The sequence below is a fragment of the Coregonus lavaretus genome (genome assembly GCF_964263955.1).
Source record: "Coregonus lavaretus genome assembly, chromosome: 5".
NCBI classification, from domain to species: Eukaryota; Metazoa; Chordata; class Actinopteri; order Salmoniformes; family Salmonidae; genus Coregonus; species Coregonus lavaretus.
The window spans coordinates 39,272,807-39,300,250 of record NC_139992.1 but is presented as its reverse complement, the minus strand read 5'-3'; the positions used below and the strand labels follow the sequence as shown (position 1 = coordinate 39,300,250).

At 46.1% G+C, this 27,444-nt stretch overlaps 1 protein-coding gene across 1 annotated transcript in view; it reads right to left on the bottom strand.

Moving 5' to 3' along the window:
* mpped1 (metallophosphoesterase domain containing 1) overlaps window positions 1-27,444 on the bottom strand; it is a gene marked incomplete at its 3' end in the record, with an annotated part of 90,653 nt that overhangs the window by 19,459 nt on the left and 43,750 nt on the right. Inside the window, exons 2-4 of the mRNA XM_084161124.1 lie at window positions 21,178-21,354; window positions 20,339-20,520; window positions 858-1,087 (exon numbers count right to left, since the gene is read on the bottom strand). Coding sequence (XP_084017250.1) covers window positions 858-1,087; window positions 20,339-20,520; window positions 21,178-21,350 — 585 coding nt within the window. The 5' untranslated portion in view covers window positions 21,351-21,354. The remainder of the gene's footprint in view (window positions 1-857; window positions 1,088-20,338; window positions 20,521-21,177; window positions 21,355-27,444) is intronic.

The following is a 27,444-nucleotide window of genomic DNA, read 5'->3' as shown; positions in this document are numbered from 1 at the left end:
ACACGGAGTCTCCAGCTGGAGTCCCTCTGTGCTGGAGGAACAGAGCCTCGGGCTGCTGCAACACACACACAATATCGCACACACACAGGCACCACACACACACAGGCACCACACACACACAGGCACGCTAACACACACACACACACACATAATTTCATCTGCCTTCTGTAGCAGGCCTACTGCACTAGCCAAGCCCAGCCGGTGTTACTGAATTGAAGACGTGTACACCATTCTTCCTCTTACACCCTCTGTCTTCAGTTATCTCTCCCACTGTGTTTCTCATTCACTCCCTCTCTCTCCCCATCCCTCCGTCTTCCTCTCTCTCCCCCTCTCTCCCCCTTCTCGCTCTTTCAACACACTTGAGGCATCACTCCATAGCGGCTATTCCTCTAACTCAAGGGACCCCAATATCTCAGCAAACCAATTACATAGCACAGGGGGCCCCACACGCACACCCCTCCAGTGCCTACACACTACCTCTGGGGCCCCTCACCAAAAACACATACTGCATCATGGAGCTTTGGTAAACCAGCACCACACACACACACACACACACACACACACACACCACTGGAGAAACACAGGAACAGCCTGGCACTGACCAGGAAGAGACAACAGGAGAGGAGAGAGGGAGGGAGGCAGGGAGAAAGAGAGGAAGAAACCATAGCTAGAGAGGTAGCTATGAAAAAAAGGAGCATGGGAGGAAGTGTATGGAGGGGAGTGTGAGTGAATGACTGACAGGAAAGTAAGTGGAGAGGAAGGACAAAGTGGTTGTGAGAGAAGATTGATAGATAGAAATAGAGTAGATTAAGTAGCAGTGGTTTGCACTATCAGATATCCTGCAGTTACAGAGTCACCCACCAGGGGGAGCCGTAGATGCGGAAGCCGCGTACGGTGACCTCTGAGTCCTGCAGGTAGATACAGTTGGTGAGCAGGGACTGGACGTTCTCGTAGTTCTCTGGCTTCAGTTTGGAGGCCGATGGGAAGTAGTAGAAGTCCTGCTTGATCAGGTCAGCCATGAACTCCTGGTCAAAGGTCAACTCATGGTTTCCCGCAATCACTATCTTTATGTCGTAGGGCAAGGTTCCTGGGAGGGAGAGGGGAGAAAGGAGAAATGGGACCATCAGTTCAAAAGTAGTCCACACCCATTCAACAAACTTCCACAGGTGCAACAGAGTACAGCAATCCAATGGAAAAATATAATTTAATTGAAACGGAATTTCTTTATTTTTGTTTCATCTGTCATGGGTCTTACTAGCTCTTAGTTGCAATAGTGTCAACAATCATATTTGTTTTGTTTGTTCTCACAAAGACATCTCTCATCTGACAGTCAAAGTTCTATTAATCACAGGTAACAAAGGAATAGGAAGGTAAATATTTCACGGAACCTTCAATACAGTTATTTCATTATTTAGAATTTTAGGAATACAATACATAAAAGGATTTTAGGACTATAGTAAATAACAAACATATTCTATCTGAATAACTATTTTCCACATGAGCCATTGCTAGCGCATGTTTATCATAGAATGGACCCTTCATCCATAACTCCTCCTCCTCCTCGTTAATTGGCTATTCAGAGATGGGCACAGTGGGGACAGTCCATCGATCCGTGCTGCCTGTCAAACACTGTGGCAGGCCAACACACACATCTACATATCCCCTAATGCTTTCAAAGGATTGATGAAAAAACCTTGTGAAAACCCTGACAAATCTGGGGGTCTTCTTTGTCTACGAGATGTGAGATGCATCGCCGTTTGTCAGGTAGCACAGTTGATGGAGACTTCAATCACTGTGCATTTTTGACAATTACTGCGAGAACAGTGTGTCGTGCTGCTGAAAAGGAGTAATTAAACTCAGCTTTAGCAGAGGCTGACAACTCAAGAGACGGCTCTGTCACAACAGCCAGTCAGAGAACAGTGACAGTATCCAGAGAGACAGAAGGGGGGGTGGGGTGTAGAGGAAAGGGGGTAAGAGAAATGTAGGAACCTAAAATCTTTGAGTGGAAAAGAGGAAGAACTAGGCTGGCTGTAACACATTTTTTTTTTTATAGCATGTAAACTTTATTTATAGGGTTATTGTACAGATAGACACAATGGAAATAAACTTTATGGACCTTGATTTTTTTGTTTCCTTTCTTATAGATAAATAACCTAAGCCATAAGAATGATCTTACAATATGATCTCTTCACCTGAAAACAAAGGCCAGTTTACATACTGGCATGATTTAACAGCAAAAAAAGATGTGGCCTACTGTACACATCACAAAGAAGGGTCATAACTCGCTTGTAATAATAATAGAATTAGAATGATTATTTTTCTATGGTTACAATAAATGGTCACAATGTGTAACCATAGAAATAGTAGAATGTGTACCATTCCAAGTGTTCCACTTTTCAGAGAAATAGCACAATACCTTTAGTATCTATCGTCATCCTTTACTGACAGACAACCCAAGTGCCATTTCCAGCCAAGAAAAAAGAAATCCTGAAAAAAGTTCACCAGTCATAACAGAGACATTTTCAGAAGATGGATAGTGGCGACTGTCGACCGTGCCTTGCTTGGGACTGGGAAGCCTATCTTGAGGAGCGGAATATGATCCTAAAACATATGTCCACCCCTGAGAAGATCACTCTGCCTCAACTAAGACAGTGGCTGATTAGCTGTGGAGGACCAGGTCTCTTAAAGAGGTATGAGGATCTGAAATCCAGCAAAGATTGTTACCATTCTGGAGTAACATCAGAGGTCAAACGTCAAGGCCTCCATGGAGAGAAGCCCAAGGAGCAAGAGAAGCCCAAGGAGCAAGAGAAGCCCAAGGAGCAAGAGAAGCCCAAGGAGCAAGAGAAGCCCAAGGAGCAAGATAAGCCCAAGCAAGGATCAAGAGAACCCCAAGGAGTAACATAAGCCCCCCAAGGCCCCAGAGTGGACTCTAGAGGGGTTCCCAAACACCAACATGGACTGGCAGGTATTCACACTTCCACTCAAGAGAGATGTGGCATCCTTCAAAAAGATCGAAGTTCAGCCTGAGAATCCAACCCTCTGCATCATCCAGCTGACCCTGAAAAAGGTGTTCAGGGACACATGGCATTTTGCAGCGGGGAAGAACCATCTCACAGATCTACATGACGGCATGGTTGGCTCCATCTCACAGATCTAGACAAATTGTCAGCTCCATGAGGAATGATGTAGATGCCTATCAGAGGAGCAGGGTCTTCTTGTTCATATTCCAACATGGAACACCGGCTCAGTTTTGTAAAAGAAGTGACGGAAGAGATCAGAAGGGAGTGTACTCATGGACTTTCCTTTAAAGAAGAACTTGTGTCCAGACACCTTCTTGAGGCTTTGAGACGCCAAGACCTGCAGTCAGAGGACTATGTTAGGAGCTTCAGTCCATCTGATTAGTTAAAGAAAGGGACATTTAATATTTATCATCACCAGCACCACCCCAACATCAACATATAATTATTATTATTATATGTGAAAATGGCGTGCTTCTATGTTTTGTGGAAAAAAAGATAGAGGAAGATAAGTGTTTCCAATTACATCTTCGGTGTGCATCAAGTGATTTTAACCAATTATGAGTAGGCATTGCCTACTAATTGCCTACTAATTGGTTGATGATGTCATTGGAAACACTTATCTTCCTTCATCTTTTTTTTACAAGAAAACGTGCCATTTTCACATATGTTGATGTTAGGGTGGTGCTGGAGATGATGAATATTGAAATTTCCCTTTAAAGAAGATAAGGCTGCTTGGAGCAAGGACAAGAGCAGAAGTTGGAACTCCCAGAACACTACAAGCCTGATGTCCGATTTGCAGATGATCAGACAGAGGCTGTCAAAAAGCCCAGGTTAAAGAGGTGGGGGATTCGGAGCTTCTTCACAGCAGTGGCCAAAGCGTTTAATTGCACCCCTGTGGCCAAGGACTAGTTAACGACTCTGAGACAACACCTTGAGTGTCATAATTTCCTATTTGTCCTACTTCCATTCACATTTCCTCTCCCACCTTTTCATGAAACTTTTGAAATTAAGGACCTCTTAAGAAAAAGCACTGACTCTGTCCTTTTTTCATAGTTTGTCAGTATATAAATTCAATTATGTCTGTTACCCTAGGTAGGATGTAACTGGATACAATCCATCAAATACGTTCACTGGCCCTCAGTTAGTGTCACGCCCTGGCTCTGGGGACTCTTTTATGTTGAGCCAGGGTGTGTAGGTTCTATGTTATAGTTTTCTATGTTTTGTTCTAGATCATTTATATCTATGTTGGCCAGGGTGGTTCCCAATCAGAGGCAGCTGATTCTCGTTGTCTCTGATTGGGAACCATACTTAGGCAGCCTGTTGGCACTAGTTATTTGTGGTATCTTGTTCCGTAAGGTTTGTTTTGGATTAACCTAGGACGTCACGTATCGTTTGGTTTATTGTTTTGTTCGTGTGTGTACTAAATAAAAGATGTACGCATATCATGCTGCGCCTTGGTCCGCATCATGTGTCAACGATCGTGACAGAAGATACCACCAAAGGAGGACCAAGCAGCGTGTCCAGGAACAGACAGCCTGGACTTGGGAGGAGATCCTGGACGGGAAGGGATCCTGGACTTGGGAAGAGATCCAGGCCGGAATGGATCGCCGTCCTTGGGAGGCGACTGTGGAGGCGCGCTACAGAGAGGAGCAGCGGCAACGCAGTGGGTACCGGCCGAGGAGGAAGCCCGAGAGACAACCCCAATAAAAAAATTTGTGGGGGCTAAAAGGGCAGGCTCCGTGTTATGCGGAGCCACATACTGTGCCGCGAGTGTTCCGGCACAGTCCTGTACGTCCTGTGCTAGCACCACGCACGTGTCGTGCTAAGGTGGGCATGCAGCCAGGACGGAGTGTGCCGGCTCAACGCTCGTGGCCTCCAGTACCCCTCCTCGGTCCCGTATATCCTGCGCCAGTGCCACGTGCTGTAGCGCCAGTACGAGTGCACAGCCCTGTACGTCCTGTGCTGATGCCTCACACATATTGTGTGGAAGTAGGCATTCAGCCAGGTTCGGGTTGTGTCAGCTCTCCGCTCCAGACCTCCAGTCCGCCTCCACAGTCCGGCCCGTTCCGGCTCCCCGCACCAAGCCTATGGTGCGTGTTCCCAGTCCAGCCCGGCCCGTTCCGGCTCCCCGCACCAAGCCTATGGTGCGTGTTCCCAGTCCAGCCCGGCCTGTTCCTGCTCCCCGCACCAAGCCTGTGGTGCGCGTCGCCAGCCCGGTCCGGCCTGTTCCTGACCCTCGCACCAAGCCTGTGGTGCGCGTCGCCAGCCCGGTCCGGCCTGTTCCTGTCCCCCGCACCAAGCCTGTGGTGCGCGTCGCCAGCCCGGTCCGGCCTGTTCCTTTCCCCCGCACCAAGCCTGTGGTGCACGTCGCCAGCCCGGTCCGGCCTGTTCCTGTTCCCCGCACCAAGCCTGTGGTGTGCGTCGCCAGCCCGGTCCGGCCTGTTCCTGCTCCCCGCACCAAGCCAGTGGTGCGCGTCGTCAGCCCGGTCCGGCCCGTTACTGCTCCCCGCACCAAGCCAGTGGTGCGCGTCGTCAACCCGGTCCGGCCCGTTCCTGCTCCCCGCACCAAGCCAGTGGTGCACGTCGTCAGTCCGGCACGGCCCGTGCCTGTTCCACCGGTGCCTGGTCTGGCACCGGTCAGCTGCTCCACTCCGGAGCCAGAGCAATCCGCTCCACCGGTGTCCAGTCCAGCTCCGGCCAGCGGGACCAGACCAGGGGCGCTACGGGGGGGGTAGAAAGAGAGTGGTGGTCACGCCCGGAGCCGGATCCGCCTCCGAGGCGGAATGCCCACCCGGCCCCTCCCCTGTTGGTTTTGGTTGGCGCGGTCGCAGTCCGCGCCTTTGGGGGGGGGGGGGGGGTACTGTCACGCCCTGGCTCTGGGGACTCTTTTATGTTGAGCCAGGGTGTGTAGGTTCTATGTTATAGTTTTCTATGTTTTGTTCTAGATCATTTATATCTATGTTGGCCAGGGTGGTTCCCAATCAGAGGCAGCTGATTCTCGTTGTCTCTGATTGGGAACCATACTTAGGCAGCCTGTTGGCACTAGTTATTTGTGGTATCTTGTTCCGTAAGGTTTGTTTTGGATTAACCTAGGACGTCACGTATCGTTTGGTTTATTGTTTTGTTCGTGTGTGTACTAAATAAAAGATGTACGCATATCATGCTGCGCCTTGGTCCGCATCATGTGTCAACGATCGTGACAGTTAGGAGTGGAGTTAGGTTGACTGGAGTGAAGCATATCTGGTTCAATAAACACATCCCCGCATCCACCTCCATTAATTCAAGTTTTATTGGTGACATTTTAAATCATGTTCTGTGAAAGACTGGATCTGCATATTGTATGACTAGGATTATGGCCAGGAGTGTTTCCTGATTAAATGACTTTACCAGGAAAAACTCCTGGTCCTATGTACTTTATGAACGCCACCAGTGATCAAAACATGATGTTCTTCCAGTGAGTCAAAGCAGGCCGTGCTTGTCTCTCTTTATCAAATAGAATCTCCATACAGGCACAGTGGATCAATGTATCAATGCTAAAATCACCATTCCACAATACAGTCATTCTCCCATATCCACAAAGCACACACATTGGACACAATAACTCACTCAAACACAAAACTAGATGGAGAAAGATGAACGCACCGCTTTTGCAAAAGAGAAAGGAAGGAGAGAGAGAGACAGAGAGAAAGAGAGAGCGAGAGAGGCAGCGAGAGACTAATCCAAATATGCAGGCGGCGGAGCACTGTCTGCTGTTGTTAGCAACCATCTTGTCCCAGCTTTTGTCTTTGATTTCAAAAGCCGCTTTCAAGCAACAAATAGTTTAAATTTCCCTGTGAATCACCCACACAAAGCAGCCAGCCTTCTCTGTGTTTCAGTTCAAAAGAAGTAATCAAATAAAAACACATGTACACACACATAAACACACACACAGTATTGTACAGCTAACCTTGTGGGGACACACAATTCAGTCCCATTCAAAATCCTATTTTCCCTAACCCTTAACCCTAACCCGTACTCTTACCCTAACCTTAACCCTAACCTTAACCCAAAAGACTTCTGGTCCCCACAAGACTAGTTTAACACGTCCAGTAAAACACACTCGAAAACACGTACAGTGGGGAAAAAAAGTATTTAGTCAGCCACCAATTGTGCAAGTTCTCCCACTTAAAAAGATGAGAGAGGCCTGTCATTTTCATCATAGGAACACGTCAACTATGACAGACAAAATGAGGAAAAAAAATCCTGAAAATCACATTGTAGGATTTTTTATGAATTTATTTGCAAATTATGGTGGAAAATAAGTATTTGGTCACCTACAAACAAGCAAGATTTCTGGCTCTCACAGACCTGTAACTTCTTCTTTAAGAGGCTCCTCTGTCCTCCACTCGTTACCTGTATTAATGGCACCTGTTTGAACTTGTTATCAGTATAAAAGACACCTGTCCACAACCTCAAACAGTCACACTCCAAACTCCACTATGGCCAAGACCAAAGAGCTGTCAAAGGACACCAGAAACAAAATTGTAGACCTGCACCAGGCTGGGAAGACTGAATCTGCAATAGGTAAGCAGCTTGGTTTGAAGAAATCAACTGTGGGAGCAATTATTAGGAAATGGAAGACATACAAGACCACTGATAATCTCCCTCGATCTGGGGCTCCACGCAAGATCTCACCCCGTGGGGTCAAAATGATCACAAGAACGGTGAGCAAAAATCCCAGAACCACACGGGGGGACCTAGTGAATGACCTGCAGAGAGCTGGGACCAAAGTAACAAAGCCTACCATCAGTAACACACTACGCCGCCAGAGACTCAAATCCTGCTTAAGCCAGTACATGTCCAGGCCCGTCTGAAGTTTGCTAGAGTGCATTTGGATGATCTAGAAGAGGATTGGGAGAATCTCATATGGTCAGATGAAACCAAAATATAACTTTTTGGTAAAAACTCAACTCGTCGTGTTTGGAGGACAAAGAATGCTGAGTTGCATCCAAAGAACACCATACCTACTGTGAAGCATGGGGGTGGAAACATCATGCTTTGGGGCTGTTTTTCTGCAAAGGGACCAGGACGACTGATCCGTGTAAAGGAAAGAATGAATGGGGCCATGTATCGTGAGATTTTGAGTGAAAACCTCCTTCCATCAGCAAGGGCATTGAAGATGAAACGTGGCTGGGTCTCTCAGCATGACAATGATCCCAAACACACCGCCCGGGCAACGAAGGAGTGGCTTCGTAAGAACCATTTCAAGGTCCTGGAGTGGCCTAGCTAGTCTCCAGATCTCAACCCTATAGAAAATCTTTGGAGGGAGTTGAAAGTCTGTGTTGCCCAGCGACAGCCCCAAAACATCACTGCTCTAGAGGAGATCTGCATGGAGGAATGGGCCGAAATACCAGCAACAGTGTGTGAAAACCTTGTGAAGACTTACAGAAAACGTTTGACCTGTGTCATTGCCAACAAAGGGTATATAACAAAGTATTGAGAAACTTTTGTTATTGACCAAATACTTATTTTCCACCATAATTTGCAAATAAATTCATAAAAAATCCTACAATGTGATTTTCTGGATTTTTTTTTCTCATTTTGTCTGTCATAGTTGACGTGTACCTATGATGAAAATTACAGGCCTCTCTCATCTTTTTAAGTGGGAGAACTTGCACAATTTGTGGCTGACTAAATACTTTTTTTCCCCACTGTACAACACTTCTGTCTGAGTCTAAAGCTTGTCTAAGCAGCCCTGCACTACATTCTGCCACACTGCAGACACACTGCAGAGGAGCTCTCTCCCCATCCCTCCCTCCCTCTCATCCACCCTCTCCATCTCGTTCTCTCTCTCTCCCCATCCCTCCCTCCCTCTCTTCCACCCTCTCCATCCCGTTCTCTCTCTCTCCCCATCCCTCCCTCACTCTCTTCCCCCCTCTCCATCCCGTTCTCTCTCTCTCCCCATCCCTCCCTCACTCTCTTCCCCCCTCTCCATCCCGTTCTCTCTCTCTCCCCATCCCTCCCTCACTCTCTTCCCCCTCTCCATCCCGTTCTCTCTCTCTCCCCATCCCTCCCTCACTCTCTTCCCCCCTCTCCATCCCGTTCTCTCTCTCTCCCCATCCCTCCCTCACTCTCTTCCCCCCTCTCCATCCCATTCTCTCTCGCTCTCCATCCCTCAGCCTCCCTTTATCCCTCTAATTTCCTCCCTCACTGTCCAGTGTGTGTGTGTGTGTGTGTGTGTGTGTGTGTGTGTGTGTGTGTGTGTGTGTGTGTGTGTGTGTGTGGTGTATTATAGACCCAGTGCTAACAGGGTTAGTTAAGGGGAGTGATCTGCTGTCTGAACGGACATGTGCTTTTCTAGATACAGTGGAATGTGCTCTATACTGGCCTTTACAATAACCCCCAAATCCTCAATATCCTAGAAGCCGAGGAGGGCGGTTAGTTTGTGTGTCTGTGTGTGTGTGTGTGAAGCTTCCGGCACTCCCGCCACCATTGTTCCAGTGTTCCGATGGGTGGTCCTTGCCCTTTGAAGAGGAAAATCCCTGTTTTGCCCAAATCTATGCATGTCGAGGGGGATTACTGCCCTTTGTGTGTGTGTGTGTGTGTGTGTGTGTGTGTGTGTGTGTGTGTGTGTGTGTGTGTGTGTGTGTGTGTGTGTGTGTGTGTGTGTACACGTGTTTGTCTGCAAGCCCAGCTTGTTCTAGCTGCCTATGGACATAAGAGTGTGTATCTACCAGTACTTACTATAATGTCTCCTGCACATTCAATCAAGTCATTCTATGCCCTAACAGCCTATTTGCATTGGTCTGTCTACAGAAGCAATAACTGCTGTTTATAAGAAAAAATACATGTTGAGACTCAACCTGGATTAGCATTACAACGCCCATTGTGTGTGTGTGTGTGTGTGTGTGTGTGTGTGTATCTAATCCCTCCCACCTGAACATGAAGCCATGAGGCAGATACACTCTCCTAATTTCCTGTTTAAACACCACCCACACACCCCAGTGGCACATACACAATAAAAAAAAAACATGCACACAAACACACAAAAACACAAGCGACTAAGCAAGCAACACATCCAAAACACACATTCTGCCCTCACACAGTACATTCCAGTAATCACACACACACACACACATTTCATGCGCACCCACAACCTAACGCAAATCCGGCAAAGACGGTAATACCGCACCATCTCCGGCCTAGTAGGTGGTCTCTGTCTTTTCTCTCACTCACTCTCTTTATCTATCTCTTGTTTCAGTCTCTTTCTCTCTTGCTGTTCCACTTCCACACCAAGCCTAGCACATACAGAAGACACAGCATCAAAATAGCAGCCTGTCTTCTGTTCTTCGTCACAATGTCACATCAATATTCATCCACTGAAAAGGTTGAGTCAGAGACAGAGGTACCACACTGGGCACGCACTGGTTGAATCAACGTTGTTTCCAAGTAATTTCAACGTGGAATAGACGTTGTATTGACGTCTGTGACCAGTGGGACATGATGTATATGTGTAGAGCGAACCGCAGGTTCTGAGCTTGACCCAGAAAGAGAAGAGAATAAATAATTTTAAAAATACTTTCGTGAACTAACAATCAAACTTGATTTTTGACCTTGCTGATAGCTACTTTATTGAAGAAAAATATACTAACTATGAATGCGATATGTGGTTGTCCCACTGAGCTACACTACATGACCAAAAGTATGTGGACACCTGCTCATCGAACATCTCATTCCAAAATCATGGGCAGTAATATGGAGTTGGTCCACCCTTTGCTGCTATAACAGCTTCCACTCTTCTGGGAAGGTTCTCCACTAGATGTTGGAACATTGCTGCGGGGACATGCTTCCATTCAGCCACAAGAGCATTAGTGAGGTCGGGCACTGACGTTGGGCGATTAGGACTGGCTCGCAGTTGGTGTTCCAATTAATCCCAAAGGTGTTCGATGGGGTTGAGGTCAGGACTCTGTGCAGGCCAGTCAAGTTCTTCCACACCGATCTCGACAAACCATTTCTGTATGGACCTCACTTTGTGCATGGGGGCATTGTCATGCTGAAACAGGAAAGGGCCTTCCCCAAACTGTTGCCACAAAGTTGGAAGCACAGAATTGTCTAGAATGTCATTGTATGCTGTAGCGTTAAGATTTCCCTTCACTGGAACTAAGCGGCCTGAACCATGAAAAACAGCCTCAGACCATTATTCCTCCCCCACCAAATTTTACAGTTGGCACTATGCATTGGGGCAGGTAGCATACTCCTGGCATCTGCCAAACCCAGATTCGTCCGTCGGACTGCCAGATGGTGAAGCGTGATTCATCACTCCAGCAAACATGTTTCCACTGCTCCAGAGTCCAATGGCGGCAAGCTTTACACCACTCCAGCTGACGCTTGGCATTGCGCATGGTGAACTTAGGCTTGTGTGCGGCTGCTCAGCCATGGAAACCCATTTCATGAAGCTCCCGACGAACAGTTCTTGTGCTGACGTTGCTTCCAGAGGCAGCTTGGAACTCGGTGTGTTGCAATTGAGGACAGATCATTTTAACGTGCTTCGCGATTCAGCACTCGGCGGTTCTATTCTGTGAGCTTGTGTGGCCTACCACTGAGCCACCACTGAGCCGTTGTTTCTCCTAGACATTTCCACTTCACAATAACAGCACTTACAGTTGACCGGGGCAGATCTAGCAGGGCAGAAATTTGACGAACTGACTTGTTGGAAAGGTGGCATCCTATGACGGTGCCATGTTGAAAGTCACTGAGCTCTTTAGGCCATTCTACTGCCAATGTTTGTCTATGGAGATTGCATGGCTGTGTGCCGAATCTACTAATTTGAAGGTGTGTCCTAATACTTTTGTATATACAGTGAGGGAAAAAAGTATTTGATCCCCTGCTGATTTTGTACGTTTGCCCACTGACAAAGAAATGATCAGTCTATAATTTTAATGGTAGGTTTATTTGAACAGTGAGAGACAGAATAACAACAAAAAAATCCAGAAAAACGCATGTCAAAAATGTTATAAATTGATTTGCATTTTAATGAGGGAAATAATAATTTGACCCCCTCTCAATCAGAAAGATTTCTGGCTCCCAGGTGTCTTTTATACAGGTAACGAGCTGAGATTAGGAGCACACTCTTAAAGGGAGTGCTCCAAATCTCAGCTTGTTACCTGTATAAAATACACCTGTCCACAGAAGCAATCAATCAATCAGATTCCAAACTCTCCACCATGGCCAAGACCAAAGAGCTCTCCAAGGATGTCAGGGACAAGATTGTAGACCTACACAAGGCTGGAATGGGCTACAAGACCATCGCCAAGCAGCTTGGTGAGAAGGTGACAACAGTTGGTGCGATTATTTGCAAATGGAAGAAACACAAAATAACTTTCAATCTCCCTTGGCCTGGGGCTCCATGCAAGAGTTGCAATGATCATGAGAACGGTGAGGAATCAGCCCAGAACTACACAGGAGGATCTTGTCAATGATCTCAAGGCAGCTGGGACCATAGTCACCAAGAAAACAATTGGTAACACACTATGCCGTGAAGGACTGAAATCCTGCAGCGCCCTCAAGGACCCCTGCTCAAGAAAGCACATATACAGGGCCGTCTGAAGTTTGCCAATGAACATCTGAATGATTCAGAGGAGAACTGGGTGAAAGTGTTGTGGTCAGATGAGACCAAAATGGAGCTCTTTGGCATCAACTCAACTCGCCGTGTTTGGAGGAGGAAGAATGCTGCCTATGACCCCAAGAACACCATCCCCACCGTCAAACATGGCGGTGGAAACATTATGCTTTGGGGGTGTTTTTCTGCTAAGGGGACAGGATAACTTCACCGCATCAAAGGGACGATGGACGGGGCCATGTAACGTCAAATCTTGGGTGAGAACCTCCTTCCCTCAGCCAGGGCATTGAAAATGGGTCGTGGATGGGTATTCCAGCATGACAATGACCCAAAACACACGGCCAAGGCAACAAAGGAGTGGCTCAAGAAGAAGCACATTAAGGTCCTGGAGTGGCCTAGCCAGTCTCCAGACCTTAATCCCATAGAAAATCTGTGGAGGGAGCTGAAGGATTGAGTTGCCAAACGTCAGCCTTGAAACCTTAATGACTTGGAGAAGATCTGCAAAGAGGAGTGGGACAAAATCCCTCCTGAGATGTGTGCAAACCTGGTGGCCAACTACAAGAAACATCTGACCTCTGTGATTGCCAACAAGGGTTTTGCCACCAAGTACTAAGTCATGTTTTGCAGAGGGGTCAAATACTTATTTCCCTCATTAAAATGCAAATCAATTTATAACATTTTTGACATGCGTTTTTCTGGATTTTTTTGTTGTTATTCTGTCTCTCACTGTTCAAATAAACCTACCATTAAAATTATAGACTGATCATTTCTTTGTCAGTGGGCAAACGTACAAAATCAGCAGGGGATCAAATACTTTTTTCCCTCACTGTATATAGTGTATCTTAAGATGAATGCACTAACTGTAAGTCTGCTAAATAACTCAAATGTAAAATGTAAAATGTAGGATAGAGAGAGAGATGCCAAATGCCCTGAAACAGACACCAAGAGTTTCTGGATATCAGGACAGCGATTACTCACCTTGTATTGGACGAAGATTTTTTCTTCAACGAGTCGGACGCGAAGGATATCCTACAGACACCCGACAAGGCCCAAATCCCCGTCATTCGCATGAGAAAGAGACAGAGATATCGTGGACGTAGGTCGGGTGCCTTGTAAGGATCCGACGGCGAGCGTGTGAACTGCCTCTTCCATCACTCTTATTAGCCAACGTTCAATCATTTGAAAATAAAGTAGACGACCTAACATTACAGTTATCCTACCAACGGGAGATTAAAAACTGTAATATCTTATGTTTCACCGAGTCGTGGCTGAACAACGACATTGATTACATACAGCTGGCGGGATATACGCTACATCGTCAGGATAGAACGTCTGACTCCGGTAAGACAAGGGGTGGCGGTCTGTGTATATTTGTAAACAACAGCTGGTGCAAAAAATCTAATACTAAGGAAGTCTCAAGGTTTTGCTCGCCTGAGGTAGAGTATCTCATGATAAGCTGTAGACCACACTATTTACCAAGAGAGTTTTCTTCTATATTTTTCGTAGCTGTCTATATACCACCACAAACCAATGCTGGCACTAAGACTGCACTCAATGAGCTGTATAAGGCCATAAGTAAACAGGAAAACGCTCATCCAGAGGCAGCGCTCCTAGTGGCCGGGAACTTTAATGTAGGGAAACTTAAATCCATTCTACCTCATTTCTACCAGCATGTTCAATGTGCAACCAGAGGAAAAAAAACTCTAGACCACCTTTACTCCACACACAGAGACGCATACAAAGCTCTCCCTCGCCCTCCATTTGGCAAATCTACCATAACTCTATCCTCCTGATTCCTGCTTATAAGTAGAAACTAAAGCAGGAAGCACCAGTGACTCGGTTAATAAAAAAGTAGTCAGATGACGCAGATGCTAAGCTACAGGACTGTTTTGCTAGCACAGACTAGAATATGTTCAGGGATTCTTCAGATAGCATTGAGGAGTACGCCACATAAGTCACTGGCTTCATCAATAAGTGCATCGATGACGTCGTCCCCACAGTGACCATACGTACATACCCCAACCAGAAGCCATGGATCACAGGCAACATCTGCACTGAGCTAAAGGCTAGAGCTGCCGCTTTCAAGGAGCAGGACTCTAACCCGGACGCTTATAAGAAATCCCGCTATGCCCTCCGACGAACTATCAAACAGGCAAAGAGTCAATACAGGACTAAGATTGAATCGTACTACACCGGCTCTGACGCTCGTCGGATGTGGCAGGGCTTGAAAACTATTACAGACTACAAAGGGAAGCACAGCTGCGAGCTGCCCAGTGACACAAGCCTACCAGATGAGCTAAATCACTTCTATGCTCGCTTCGAGGCAAGCAACACTGAAGCATGCATGAGAGCACCAGCTGTTCCGGATGACTATGTGATCACGCTCTCCATAGCCGATGTGAGTAAGACTTTTAAGCAGGTCAACATTCACAAGGCCGCAGGGCCAGACGGATTACCAGGACGTGTACTCCGAGCATGTGCTGGCCAACTGGCAAGTGTCTTCAATGACATTTTCAACATGTCCCTGACTGAGTCTGTAATACCAACATGTTTCAAGCAGACCACCATAGTCCCTGTGCCCAAGGACACTAACATAACCTGCCTAAATGACTACCGACCCGTAGCACTCACGTCTGTAGCCATGAAGTGCTTTGAAAGGCTGGTCATGGCTCACATCAACACCATTATCCCAGAAACCTAGACCCACTCCAATTTGCATACCGCCCCAACAGATCCACAGATGATGCAATCTCTATTGCACTCCACACTGCCCTTTCCCACCTGGACAAGAGGGACACCTACGTGAGAATTCAATTCATTGACTACAGCTCAGCGTTCAACACCATAGTGCCCTCAAAGCTCATCACTAAGCTAAGGATCCTGGGACTAAACACCTCCCTCTGCAACTGGATCCTGGACTTCCTGATGGGCCGCACCCAGGTGGTAAGGGTAGGTAACAACACATCTGCCACGCTGATCCTCAACACGGGGGCCCCTCAGGGGTGCATGCTCAGTCCCCTCCTGTACTCCCTGTTCACCCATGACTGCATGGCCAGGCAAGACTCCAACACCTTCGTTAAGTTTGCCGACGACACAACAGTGGTAGGCCTGATCACCGACAACGATGAGACAGCCTATAGGGAGGAGGTCAGAGACCTGGCCGTGTGGTACCAGGATAACAACCTCTCTCTCAATGTGATCAAGACAAAGGAGATGATTGTGGACTACAGGAAAAAAAAGAGGACTGAACACGCCCCCATTCTCATTGACGGGGCTGTATTGGAACAGGTTGAGAGCTTCAAGTTCCTTGGTGTCCACATCACCAATGAACTATCATGGTCCAAACACACCAAGACAGTCGTGAAGCGGGCACGACAAAGCCTATTCCCCCTCAGGAGACTGAAAACATTTGGCATGGGTCCTCAGATCCTCAAAAAGTTATACAGCTGCACAATCGAGAGCATTCTGACTGGTTGCATCACCGCCTGGTATGGCAACTGCTCGGCCTCCGACCACAAGGCACTACAGAGGGTAGTGCGTACGGCCCAGTACATCACTGGGGCCAAGATTCCTGCCATCCAGGACCTCTATACCAGGCGGTGTCAGAGGAAGGCCCTCAAAATTGTCAAAGACTCCAGCCACCCTAGTCATAGACTGTTCTCTCTGCTACCGCACGGCAAGCGGTGCCGGAGCGCCTAGTCTAGGTCCAAAAGGCTTCTCAACAGCTTCTACCCCCAAGCCATAAGACTCCTGAACAGCTAATCAAGGCTACCCGGACAATTTGCACTGCCCCCCCACCCCTTCCCCGTCCCCCCTTTTTACTCTGCCGCTCCTCTGTTTATTATTTATGCATAGTCACTTTAACTCTACCCACATGTACATATTACCTCGACTAGCCGGTGCCCCCGCACATTGACTCTGCACCGGTACCCCCCTGTATATAGCCCCCCTACTGTTATTTTATTTTACTGCTGCTCTTTAGTTATTTGCTTCTTTTTTTTTTGCTTAACACTTTTTTTTATTTGTTTTACTTTGCATTGTTGGTTAAGGGCTTGTAATTAAGCATTTCACTGTAATGTCTACACCTGTTGTATTCGGCGCATGTGGCAAATAAAAATTGATTTGATTTGACAAAGAAAGAACAAGTGCCGCACTGATGGATCAAGGTGCGAGGAGAGAGAGAGAGAGAGAGACACAGAGAGAGAGAGAGAGACACAGAGAGAGAGAGAGAGACACAGAGAGGGAGAGAGAGACACAGAGAGAGAGAGAGACACAGAGAGAGAGAGAGACACAGAGAGAGAGAGACACACAGAGAGAGAGAGAGACACAGAGAGAGACAGAGAGACACAGAGAGAGACAGAGAGACAGAGAGAGAGTGAGAGTGAGAGAGACACACAGACAGAGAGAGAGAGCAGCCTGGGAAGAGAAATGTTTATGATTGTCTTTTCTATTATTGAGTTTAGGAGATGGTTGGGGGGGGGGGGGTTCATGGAGTGGACACAGTATGTACACACACCATGCTCCCAAAGTGCCTACATGGCAATCGCATCATAGGAGTCATCCATCTATTATTCAGGAGAAAAGGGGAGCTGAGAGGATCAGGCGCTAAATAAAGAGTAGTATCCTAGACACAGGAGTCTCTGAACTCTACAACCCTGACAACTCAGAGAGAGAGAGAGAGAGAGAGAGAGAGAGAGAGAGAGAGAGAGAGAGAGAGAGAGAGAGAGAGAGAGAGAGATGGGGGGGGTCAGAGCTAGAGATATGGTGAGATGTGCAAATACAGAGAGTGAAAGACCAAGGGAGATGTAGAGACAAGGGAAATAAGGGTGAAAGAGCAAAAGAGAGGGAAAGAAAGGAATGGAAAGGGGAATAAAGAGAAGTGAGAGAGAAAAGAGCAGAAAGTTTAGAATTAAAGCTGCGCCACTCTTGACCCCTGTTGGACCCAGAAGCACAATGAGATCCATATTTAGCCAGAGATCGAGAGCAGGAGGCAGCACAGAGAACATCTAGTACTGGATACAGGCCCCGCTCCGCGACCACCCACTATCACGTGATTAATGAAATCTAAAGCAGAACCTTCTCTTTCTCATATGCACACACAGGGACGTTATGCACACACTGCAACACCTCCCCTGACTTAATGCATAGTACAGGTTCATCATATGATTTGCATCTTCTGCATAATGCAATATTGAGTGTGTTATTTTTCTGACCTGCGTTGATTCATACTGGGCTGTGACGTGTTAGCAGCAGCAGTGTGTGTGAGTACACTGTATGAGAGTCATTGAAAGCTGATCAAAGAGATGGTTATTGGAAAGAATTGGACTGAAGTGGTGCTGTTTACCCTCTCTGTGTCTACCTCTCACCTTCTACCTATTCTATTCTCTCTCCCTTTTCTCTCCTCTCGACATCTCTTCATCCTATCTCCTTCTCCAGTCAATCTGACACCATGCCTCAGATATCATGATTCCATGCCCTAACACCAAACCAGGTCTTTCTTAGAATCCATATCATTAATTTTCACTGAAACAACAAGATGAGGATAACCAGCCAAAGATAGACCTTCCATGGGATGAAGTTCAACTCTACCTCCCCATCTTCCCCACCTTCTCTTCTACGGTCCTCTCCCCTTCTCTCCCTCTCTCCCTCCTCCTCTCCTGCAGTGTACACCAGCTCTGACAAAGCCTTGAGCCCCTGCCAGAAGAACCGGGAGGAGCCTTCCTGCTAAAAATACTGAGAGAAGAAACGAAGGGAGCTGCCACGATGCCAAGTAGAGAGAGAAAAGAGAGACCCATATCTTCATAAAGGGAGGAGAGAGATAGAGGAAGGGGAAGAAGAAGAAGGGAGGGAATCAGACAAAAGAAACTAAAGCAAAGACAGAAGGAAAGTAAGAAACAGAAGACAGACTTTCAGACAAAGGAAGAGAGGAAAGAAAGGATGGTTGGAATGAGTGTGTTCACCTGGCAATTTGACAGTGTTTCCTACAGTGTGTTTTTGTACCGAGGTTCATCAGATAGAATGAAAGCCTAATGCTGAGCTCTTACTGGAGCCAGACTGCAGAGCAGCATGAGAGAGAGAGAGAGAGAGAGAGGAGAGAGAGAGAGAGAGAGAGAGAGAGAGAGAGAGAGAGAGAGAGAGAGAGAGAGAGAGAGAGAGAGAGAGAGAGAGAGAGAGAGAGAGAGGTGAGAGAGAGAGAGAGAGAGGTGAGAGAGAGGAGAGAGAGAGAGAGAGAGAGGTGAGAGAGAGAGAGAGCGAGAGAGAGAGAGAGAGAGAGAGAGAGAGAGAGAGAGAAAGAAAGAGAGAGGTGAGAGAGAAAGAGCGAGAGAGAGAGAGAGAGAGAGAGAGAGAGAGAGAGAGAGAGAGCGAGAGAGAGAGAGAGAGAGAGAGAGGTGAGAGAGAGAGAGAGAGAGAGAGAGAGAGAGAGAGAGAGAGAGAGAGAGAGAGGTGAGAGAGAGAGAGAGAGAGAGAGAGGAGAGAGAGAGAGAGAGAGATGAGAGAGAGATGAGAGAGAGAGAGAGAGAGGTGAGAGAGAGAGAGAGGTGAGAGAGAGAGAGCGAGAGAGAGAGAGAGAGAGAGAGAGAGAGAGAGAGAGAGAGAGAGAGAGAGAGAGAGAGAGAGAGAGAGAGAGAGAGAGAGAAAGAGAGAGGTGTGAGAGAGAGAGCGAGAGAGAGAGAGAGAGAGAGAGAAAGAGAGAGAATGGAACAGGAGAAGAATACAGATGATAAATATTTATACGAGCGAGCGGGAGAGAAAGACAGCAGGAACTCCAGGAAAAGGAGAAAAGGAGAGAAAGGGGTATCGATGGAAAGAGAGAGACTTCAGAAGGCACACCGGGCACGTTTGGCGGGTTTTATCTTCCTCGCAGTCTCTCCCGCCAGTCGAGGCGCGGGCGAGCAGGTTTCCAGCTCGTGCTCCCCGTGGACTAGCCTTGGGGGGGCTGAGCTGCCATCCCGTCTCCCCCCTCCTCCCCCCTCGAGCTTCATCCTTATCCCTCTGCTCTCCACCCCCTCTCCTCCCTTCGCAAAGAGAGAGGCGCTGGAAATACGAATCACTGCAGCACGCCGGCTGGGGCTGCACACGGCAAAGAGTTCTAATGTTATCGTCTTTAGAATATTTCTTAGAGCTAACGTTGGGTTAATGTTTTATGAAGACACTAACAGTGATGTGTGCCAACTTTAATGTTACTGTTCTTAAGTACTGCACATGGACTGAGTTTCTTTTGCTCTTCTTCGTTTCGTCTTTCATCTCTTTTTCATTAGGTATCCCTCCATCCATGACTTATTTTCTTTGAAGATGAGTGAAAAACACATTTTTCTAATTTAATTTGTGGTAAAACATATCAATATTTTCACTGGTTGCACTGGATTTTGAGTAAGCTAAGAAACTTGTTGAACTCTTGCCCTGTGCCAGACAGAACAGGCTATTCTCAATCTCCCTTTCTCCTTTCACTACAACAGTAAGTCTTGGCTACAGTCAACTAGAACAGCTTTAATAGTCCATTTTATATATATTTTTTTATAGGGTTATTAGGGGAGTTTTCAGACAAAATAAATTACCTTCTAAACAAGGAAGAAAAATCATTCAAATAAGATCTATCACATTTTAAAAGAAATTGTGCACCATTTCAAAAAACTAAAATCTATAGAATTAAAGAAATAAGAAATAGAGTACTAAACTTTGTTGTGGTGTGATGTTGCTTAATGTGATTGGTCAGTCTTACCTAGCCAATCGTTGAACTTCTTGACCTCAGAGGGCAGGCCCAGCTCTGTGAAGTCTCCAGCGTGGATGAACACGTCTCCATAGGGCATCTGGATGGCGTCCGTACGGGAGTGGGTGTCTGAGATACACACAAAACGGGTGTAACCTGGCGGCTTAGGAGTGTCGTGGGGCAGGGGGTCCACCCTAGAGTAGAGAGAGAACGAAGGAGAGAGAGAGAAAAGAGTGAATGAAGAAAAGAGTGAGAAAGACAGATAAACAATGGGAAGTCTCAAAGTGAAGAAGCAGAGTTGCAGTGTTAATGTAGTCTGGATCAGTATACATCACCATCCCTTATAGAAAGTCCAAAAGAAAGAGAGAAAAAATAGAGAAATTATAAGGGGGAAAAGCTGTGAGAGGGCGGTCACAACAAAGGCTCAGTAGTGGAAGAAAAGAAAAGCACAGATAGAGAGAGAGAGAGAGAGAGAGAGGAGTCCTGTGGGATTTTCCGTGAGTGTGCAGCAACTCCAGAGAGTCTCCAGAGGGAGAAGGGAGCTGGTGAATAACAGTGGCCCACTTTAGTGAGCTCTCCTCCAGGTACACAGCCAGCCCTCAACACACCACCATCACACAGAGACCGAAAAAAGGAAAGAGACACTGAGAGAAATGGAATGAGAGAGCGAATAACAGCATGCATGCATAGAGGATGAGTCTCAAAGAAAAAGAAAGAGGGGGAAAAGGGGAGAGACAGTAATAGAGGAGTAGAGCAGGGCTTGGGAACAGAGATAGAGACATAGAGACCAGGTGTGTGCACAGACGTAGTGTGTATCTGTATGCCAGCATACGTGTATGTGTTCTACTTACATGTGCACGTGCGGGGGCTGGAAGCGTCCCTGGTTGATGTTGTAGAAGGTGAAGGCCTGGGTGGGGTTGGTGCTGTATTCATCCACCTCCACAGCCGCCCTACCTGCCGCCCGCTGGGCCTGGGACTGCTGCTGCCGCCGAGCAGCCATGATCTCTGACAGGGTGAAGGCCATGCTTCTGGAGCCTGGGCCTGGACCGCTACTGGGCTGGGGAAGAGGTGGGTTGGGCTGGGGCTGACCCACTCTGGGCTGGCCTGGGGTAGACGTGGTCTGGCCTGGGCTGGAGGTGGCCTGGCCCTGGCACACACAGTAGTTAGGACTGGGAGTGAGGCCTGCTGGAGCGTTCAGGGTTGCGGGTTGACGCACCAGAGAGAGGCCCTCTGTCACAGCTTGGCCCACCTCGGAGAAACTCTGCTGGGTTGCTGAGCGAGCATGTCCCCCTTCCACCTCCGGCTCAGTGTCCCCCTACTCCTGCACACATAGAGAACAGAACCACTGAGTGGGAATACAACACCAATCTGGAATGCGCAGTTAAGACAGTAAATAATACACAATCCACCAAAGCAACATAACCTAACCCTTAAGAGCAACTAAGGCTTTTACACTGTCAAGCAGATGTCACATTTACAACTGCCTTCAAATTACATCTCCGCTTCTGGGATTCTAGTAGTTGATTTCACACGGATCCTGAAAGATGGTGAGATGGTGAGGGACGGATGTAAAGAAGAAGGAGGGTGATAATTTGGGGGTGAGTGGGGGAGCTGGATTTATCCTGGATTGTGCTGCTATGATGTCAGTGTGCCACACACACACACCATACCATAATTATACACACTTAACACCATGACTCACACAGGCATACTCTTGTGTGTGTCCATGCGTGTTTACGTGTGTGTGTGTGTGTGTGTGTGAGAGAGAGAGAGTGTGTGGCAGTGCCAGAAGTCCTCACACTGAGTGAATGAGAGCAGAAGGGTGCATTGGCAGAAGAAGAGGATTACACTGGCACTAGGAACAAAGGGATAGGGCCATATTAACAGGAACAGGACTTTGAGTAGAGGAAGAAAGATGAAGAAAGACATAGCAGAGAATTGGGTGAAGAGGGACGGTTTGATAAATGAATAGGCGTGAGGTGGAATTGATTGATGCACTCTCTTCTTCGGCACAGACGACAGACACTCAGATTTAACGACTGCGAGAAGCCGTCCCATAAAACCGTGCGACAATGTTCCTTCGTTTCGCTTGTAGGCTATTCCATGCCCTGGTACGGACACACACCATTAGTCATGTACTGTGTGTTGGTTAGATTCTTTATGTTGTGTAAAAATGGACTGTGTGGGTGTATGTGTAGGTGTGTGTGAGTGTGTGTATATGTGTGTGTAGGCTACAAGTCCTGTTGACAGGCTATGACTGATGACTACAAGGCTATAACATACAACACTGAGTGTGCATGTCTGGCTCAATCTGAACTTGACAGGGCATTGGCAGCATTCACACCTGTCCCATGCTCATTTCAAGCCTTTATGCTTGGGTGTTAGCCTACTTCAGAAGGCTATTTTGTGTAGTCTAGAAGAGCATAGTCACCAAAACACAAAGGCATGGAGATTAAATAGTTATGTCTTTGTCTTTCTTAATGCGAATAATATTGTCAATTGTTGAACTGAAAAATATATATATGTAAGACATTGCTTGTTTGGTGTTAGAATTCAATTTAGTTGTAGTTAGGACCCCAAATAAACTCTCACCAACCACTTGAGGGGTTGTTGGCAGAGCTGTTCTGAAACTTGATTATGGCATTGACCAGACAGATATAGGCTATGTAGCATACTGTGGTTCTGCTATTAGGATATAGCATCAAACACAGAGAAATGTGATACAGTGCCTTCAGAAATTATTCATACCCCTTGACTTATTCCACATTTTGTTATGTTACAGCCTTAATTCAAATACCCTATAATCACAAAGTGAAAACACGTTTTTAGAAATGTTTGCACATTTATTGAAAATGAAATACAGAAATATCAAATGTACATAAGTATTCACACCCCTGAGTCAATACCTTGTAGAAGCCCCTTTGGCAGCGATTACAGCTGTGAGTCTTTCTGGGTAAGTCTCTAAGAGCTTTCCTCACCTGGATTGTGCAACATTTGCCCATTATTATTTTCAAAATTCTTCAAGATTTAAGTTAAAACTGTAACTCGGCCACTCAGGAACATTCACTGTATTCTTGGTAAACTCCATCCGTTTATTTTTTATCCTGAAAACCCCCCATCCTTAACGATTACAATCATACCCATAACTTATCCAGAACGCTGCAGCCCGTCTGGTGTTCAACCTTCCCAAATTCTCTCATGTCACCCCGCTCCTCAGCACACTCCACTGGCTTCCAGTTGAAGCTCGCATCTACTACAAAACCATGGTGCTTGCCTACGGAGCTGTGAGGGGAATGGCACCTCCTTACCTTCAGGCTCTGATCAGACCCTACACCCAAACGAAGGCACTACGTTCATCCACCTCTGGCCTGCTAGCCCCCCTACCTCTATGGAAGCACAGTTCCCGCTCAGCCCAGTCAAAGCTATTCACTGCTCTGGCACCCCAATGGTGGAACAAGCTCCCCCACGACGCCAGGACAGCGGAGTCACTGACCACCTTCCGGAGACACTTGAAACCCTACCTCTTTAAGGAATACCTGGAATAGTCTAACAGTAATCCTTCTACACCCCCCTCCCCCAGTGGTGGTTGTCCCACTGGCTATCCTAAGTTGAATGCACCAATTTGTAAGTCGCTCTGGATAAGAGCGTCTGCTAAATGACTTAAATGTAAATGTAATTAACATGATGCAGCCACCACTATGCTTGAAAATATGGAGAGTGGTACTCAGTAATGTGTTGTATAGGATTTGCCCCAAACATAACACTGTATTTAGGACAAAAAGTTAATTGCTTTACCACATTTGTTCAGTATTACTTTAGTGCCTTGTTGCAAACAGGATGCATGTTTTGGAATATGTTTATTCTGTACAGGCTTCCGTCTTTTCGCTCTGTCAATTAGGTTAGTATTGTGGAGTACCTACAACATTGTTGAGCCATCCTCAGTTTTCTCCTATCACAGCCATTCAACTCTGTAACTGTTTTAATGTCACCATTGGCCTCATGGTGAAATCCCTGAGCAGTTTCCTTCCTCTCCGGCAACTGTGTTTGGTAGGAAGGATGCCTGTATCTTTGTAGTGACTGGGTGTATTGATACACCATCCAAAGTGTAATTAATAACTTCACCATGCTCAAAGGTATATTCAATGTCTTTCTTTTTTACCCATCTACCAATAGGTGCCCATCTTTGGGAGGAATTGGAAAAACCTCCCTGGTCTTTGTGGTTGAATCTGTGTTTGAAATTCACTACTCAACTGTGGGACCTTACAGATAATTGTATGTGTGGGGTACAGAGATGAGGTAGTCATTCAACAATAATGTTAAACACTATTATTGCACACAGAGTGAGTCCAATTTTTTGTGTGACTTGTTAAGCTAATTTACTCCTGAATGTATTTAGGCTTGACATAACAAAGGAGTTGAATGCTTATTGACTCAAGACATTTCAGCTTTTCATTTTTTATTAATTTGTAGAAATGTTGAAAAACATAATTCCACGTTGACATTATGGGGTATTGTGTGTAGGCCGGTGCCAAAAAATCTCAATTGTATCTATTTTAAATTCAGGCTGTAACACAACAAAATGTGGAAAAAGTCAAGGGATGTGAATACATTCTGAAGGCACTGTACATCATGAAAGCATTCCGGTGGACAAGCTAACACAGAGAGGATAGTGGCAGTGTCCACAATCACCATCATGGACTAGATTTACTAGACTTTAGGCTACGTGAAGTTAAAAAAAAAACATTTCCGATAGAATAAATACATATTAGAATTGAATAGAAATCAAGAATATGTTTCCGATTGTCATCATACTAATCCCGTAGACTGCTATGCAAAACATAGGCAACACCAATTTGCATGCAAGCAGACACCGCGGCAACTAACCTACCTGGGTTCGCCCGGTCTCCCGGTACGATGAGCTGAGCCTGTCCGGTAAGGGATGAACCAGTGAAGTCCCGTGGGTCTGATAGCGGAGCGGACGGCGGAGGGAGAGCAGCTAGTGAGTAGCGCTGGTCTGTTTGAAAGTGCAGCGCGTGGTGCCCTTGTTTGCGCTTTGGCTCTCGTGGAAACACTTAATCTCCCGCCTCTTGTGCTGAATGTGCTCGAGATCTCTCTTTCCTCCTCTCCCTGATCTGTTCTGTAGCCTTCTGTTGGATGAACAGCTCAATGAAAATGTGCAAAGGGGTGGTCTGAGCAGGAATCAATTCATGTCTGACAGGCAGTTTGCGCCTGCATACAATATCAAAGAGATTCGTCTCTATTTTTCTATCATTTCCATCCATCACAGATGCAGAATTAAACTGAATTTCATTAAGATCAATGTAGAATTATCGATTTGATGATAAATTACATACATTTGACTTTATATTTTTACATTTGGCATAGTTTCATCCTTACCATAGCCCTTACCATAGCCCTGTGTTTCTCAAACCTCTTCTGGATTAGTTTACCCCAAGCCAGTTCCACTGAATTGTATGTATTGTAGTACAGGCACACTTGAGTCAAATTGGTCAACTAATCATTAGGCTATTTGAATCGGGTGTGCTAGTTCTGGAATACATCAAATACATTGACTGAAAATAATGCAAGATGACATGATGGATGTCTGCAACCCAACTGACCTTGGTTTAAGGGGAATTTGTAATTATTTTCAACAGATTACAGTTGCAAAAAAATACTATGAAAACTTATTCTCCTTAACCTACATTTACCTTTTTACAAATAGGAATGGCTCCAAAAGTACACCTACAATTTATAAGAATCATCATGTAGCAAATTTGGACATAGAATAGTTATTGAGTAGGCATAGCTGATGTCTTTATAATTTGTGTAAATGCGCCACCGCCTGGTTAAACATTTGTTGCCTTTGGAGACAAGGGCCTATTACTATACTCAACTACTCTTGAAACCATCATTTAAAATAAGAAGCTGAAATCAATGAACAACAAACTCAATGTCCTCAATCTAAACTCGGACTTTAATTAATTCATACACAATAAACTTAAAAAATGGATGCCGGTGCCGAAAGATAAATATTGGCGGAAAAGAGGAAAGGCATGAAGATAAGGCCTAATCTACACATTTGTCACTCTCTCATTTGCCTGGAGATTCTCAGCGTTGATAAATTCCTGTAAAGTTCAAAAGAAATGACCAGATTTGGCTGTCAGATTAATGTAATGCTGCAGATAATATAAGAAACCAAAACGCTAACTTGGCTGTGATGTGAATTCAGCCAGGCTTCTTACACAGCCTCCAATAGGTTCTTCCAATAGATGCAGGATTTATGGAATAAAGTTGCAGAGGATCATTGAATACTGCATTTACAGTGGGGGAAAAAGTATTTAGTCAGCCACCAATTGTGCAAGTTCTCCCACTTAAAAAGATGAGAGAGGCCTGTAATTTTCATCATAGGTACACGTCAACTATGACAGACAAATTGAGGAAAAAAAATCCAGAAAATCACATTGTAGGATTTTTTATGAATTGATTTGCAAATTATGGTGGAAAATAAGTATTTGGTCACCTACAAACAAGCAAGATTTCTGGCTCTCACAGACCTGTAACTTCTTATTTAAGAGGCTCCTCTGTCCTCCACTCGTTATCTGTATTAATGGCACCTGTTTGAACTTGTTGTCAGTATAAAAGACACCTGTCCACAACCTCAAACAGTCACACTCCAAACTCCACTATGGCCAAGACCAAAGAGCTGTCAAAGGACACCAGAAACAAAATTGTAGACCTGCACCAGGCTGGGAAGACTGAATCTGCAATAGGTAAGCAGCTTGGTTTGAAGAAATCAACTGTGGGAGCAATTATTAGGAAATGGAAGACATACAAGACCACTGATAATCTCCCTCGATCTGGGGCTCCACGCAAGATCTCACCCTGTGGGGTCAAAATGATCACAAGAACGGTGAGCAAAAATCCCAGAACCACACGGGGGGACCTAGTGAATGACCTGCAGAGAGCTGGGACCAAAGTAACAAAGCCTACCATCAGTAACACACTACGCCGCCAGGGACTCAAATCCTGCAGTGCCAGACGTGCCCCCCTGCTTAAGCCAGTACATGTCCAGGCCCGTCTGAAGTTTGCTAGAGTGCATTTGGATGATCCAGAAG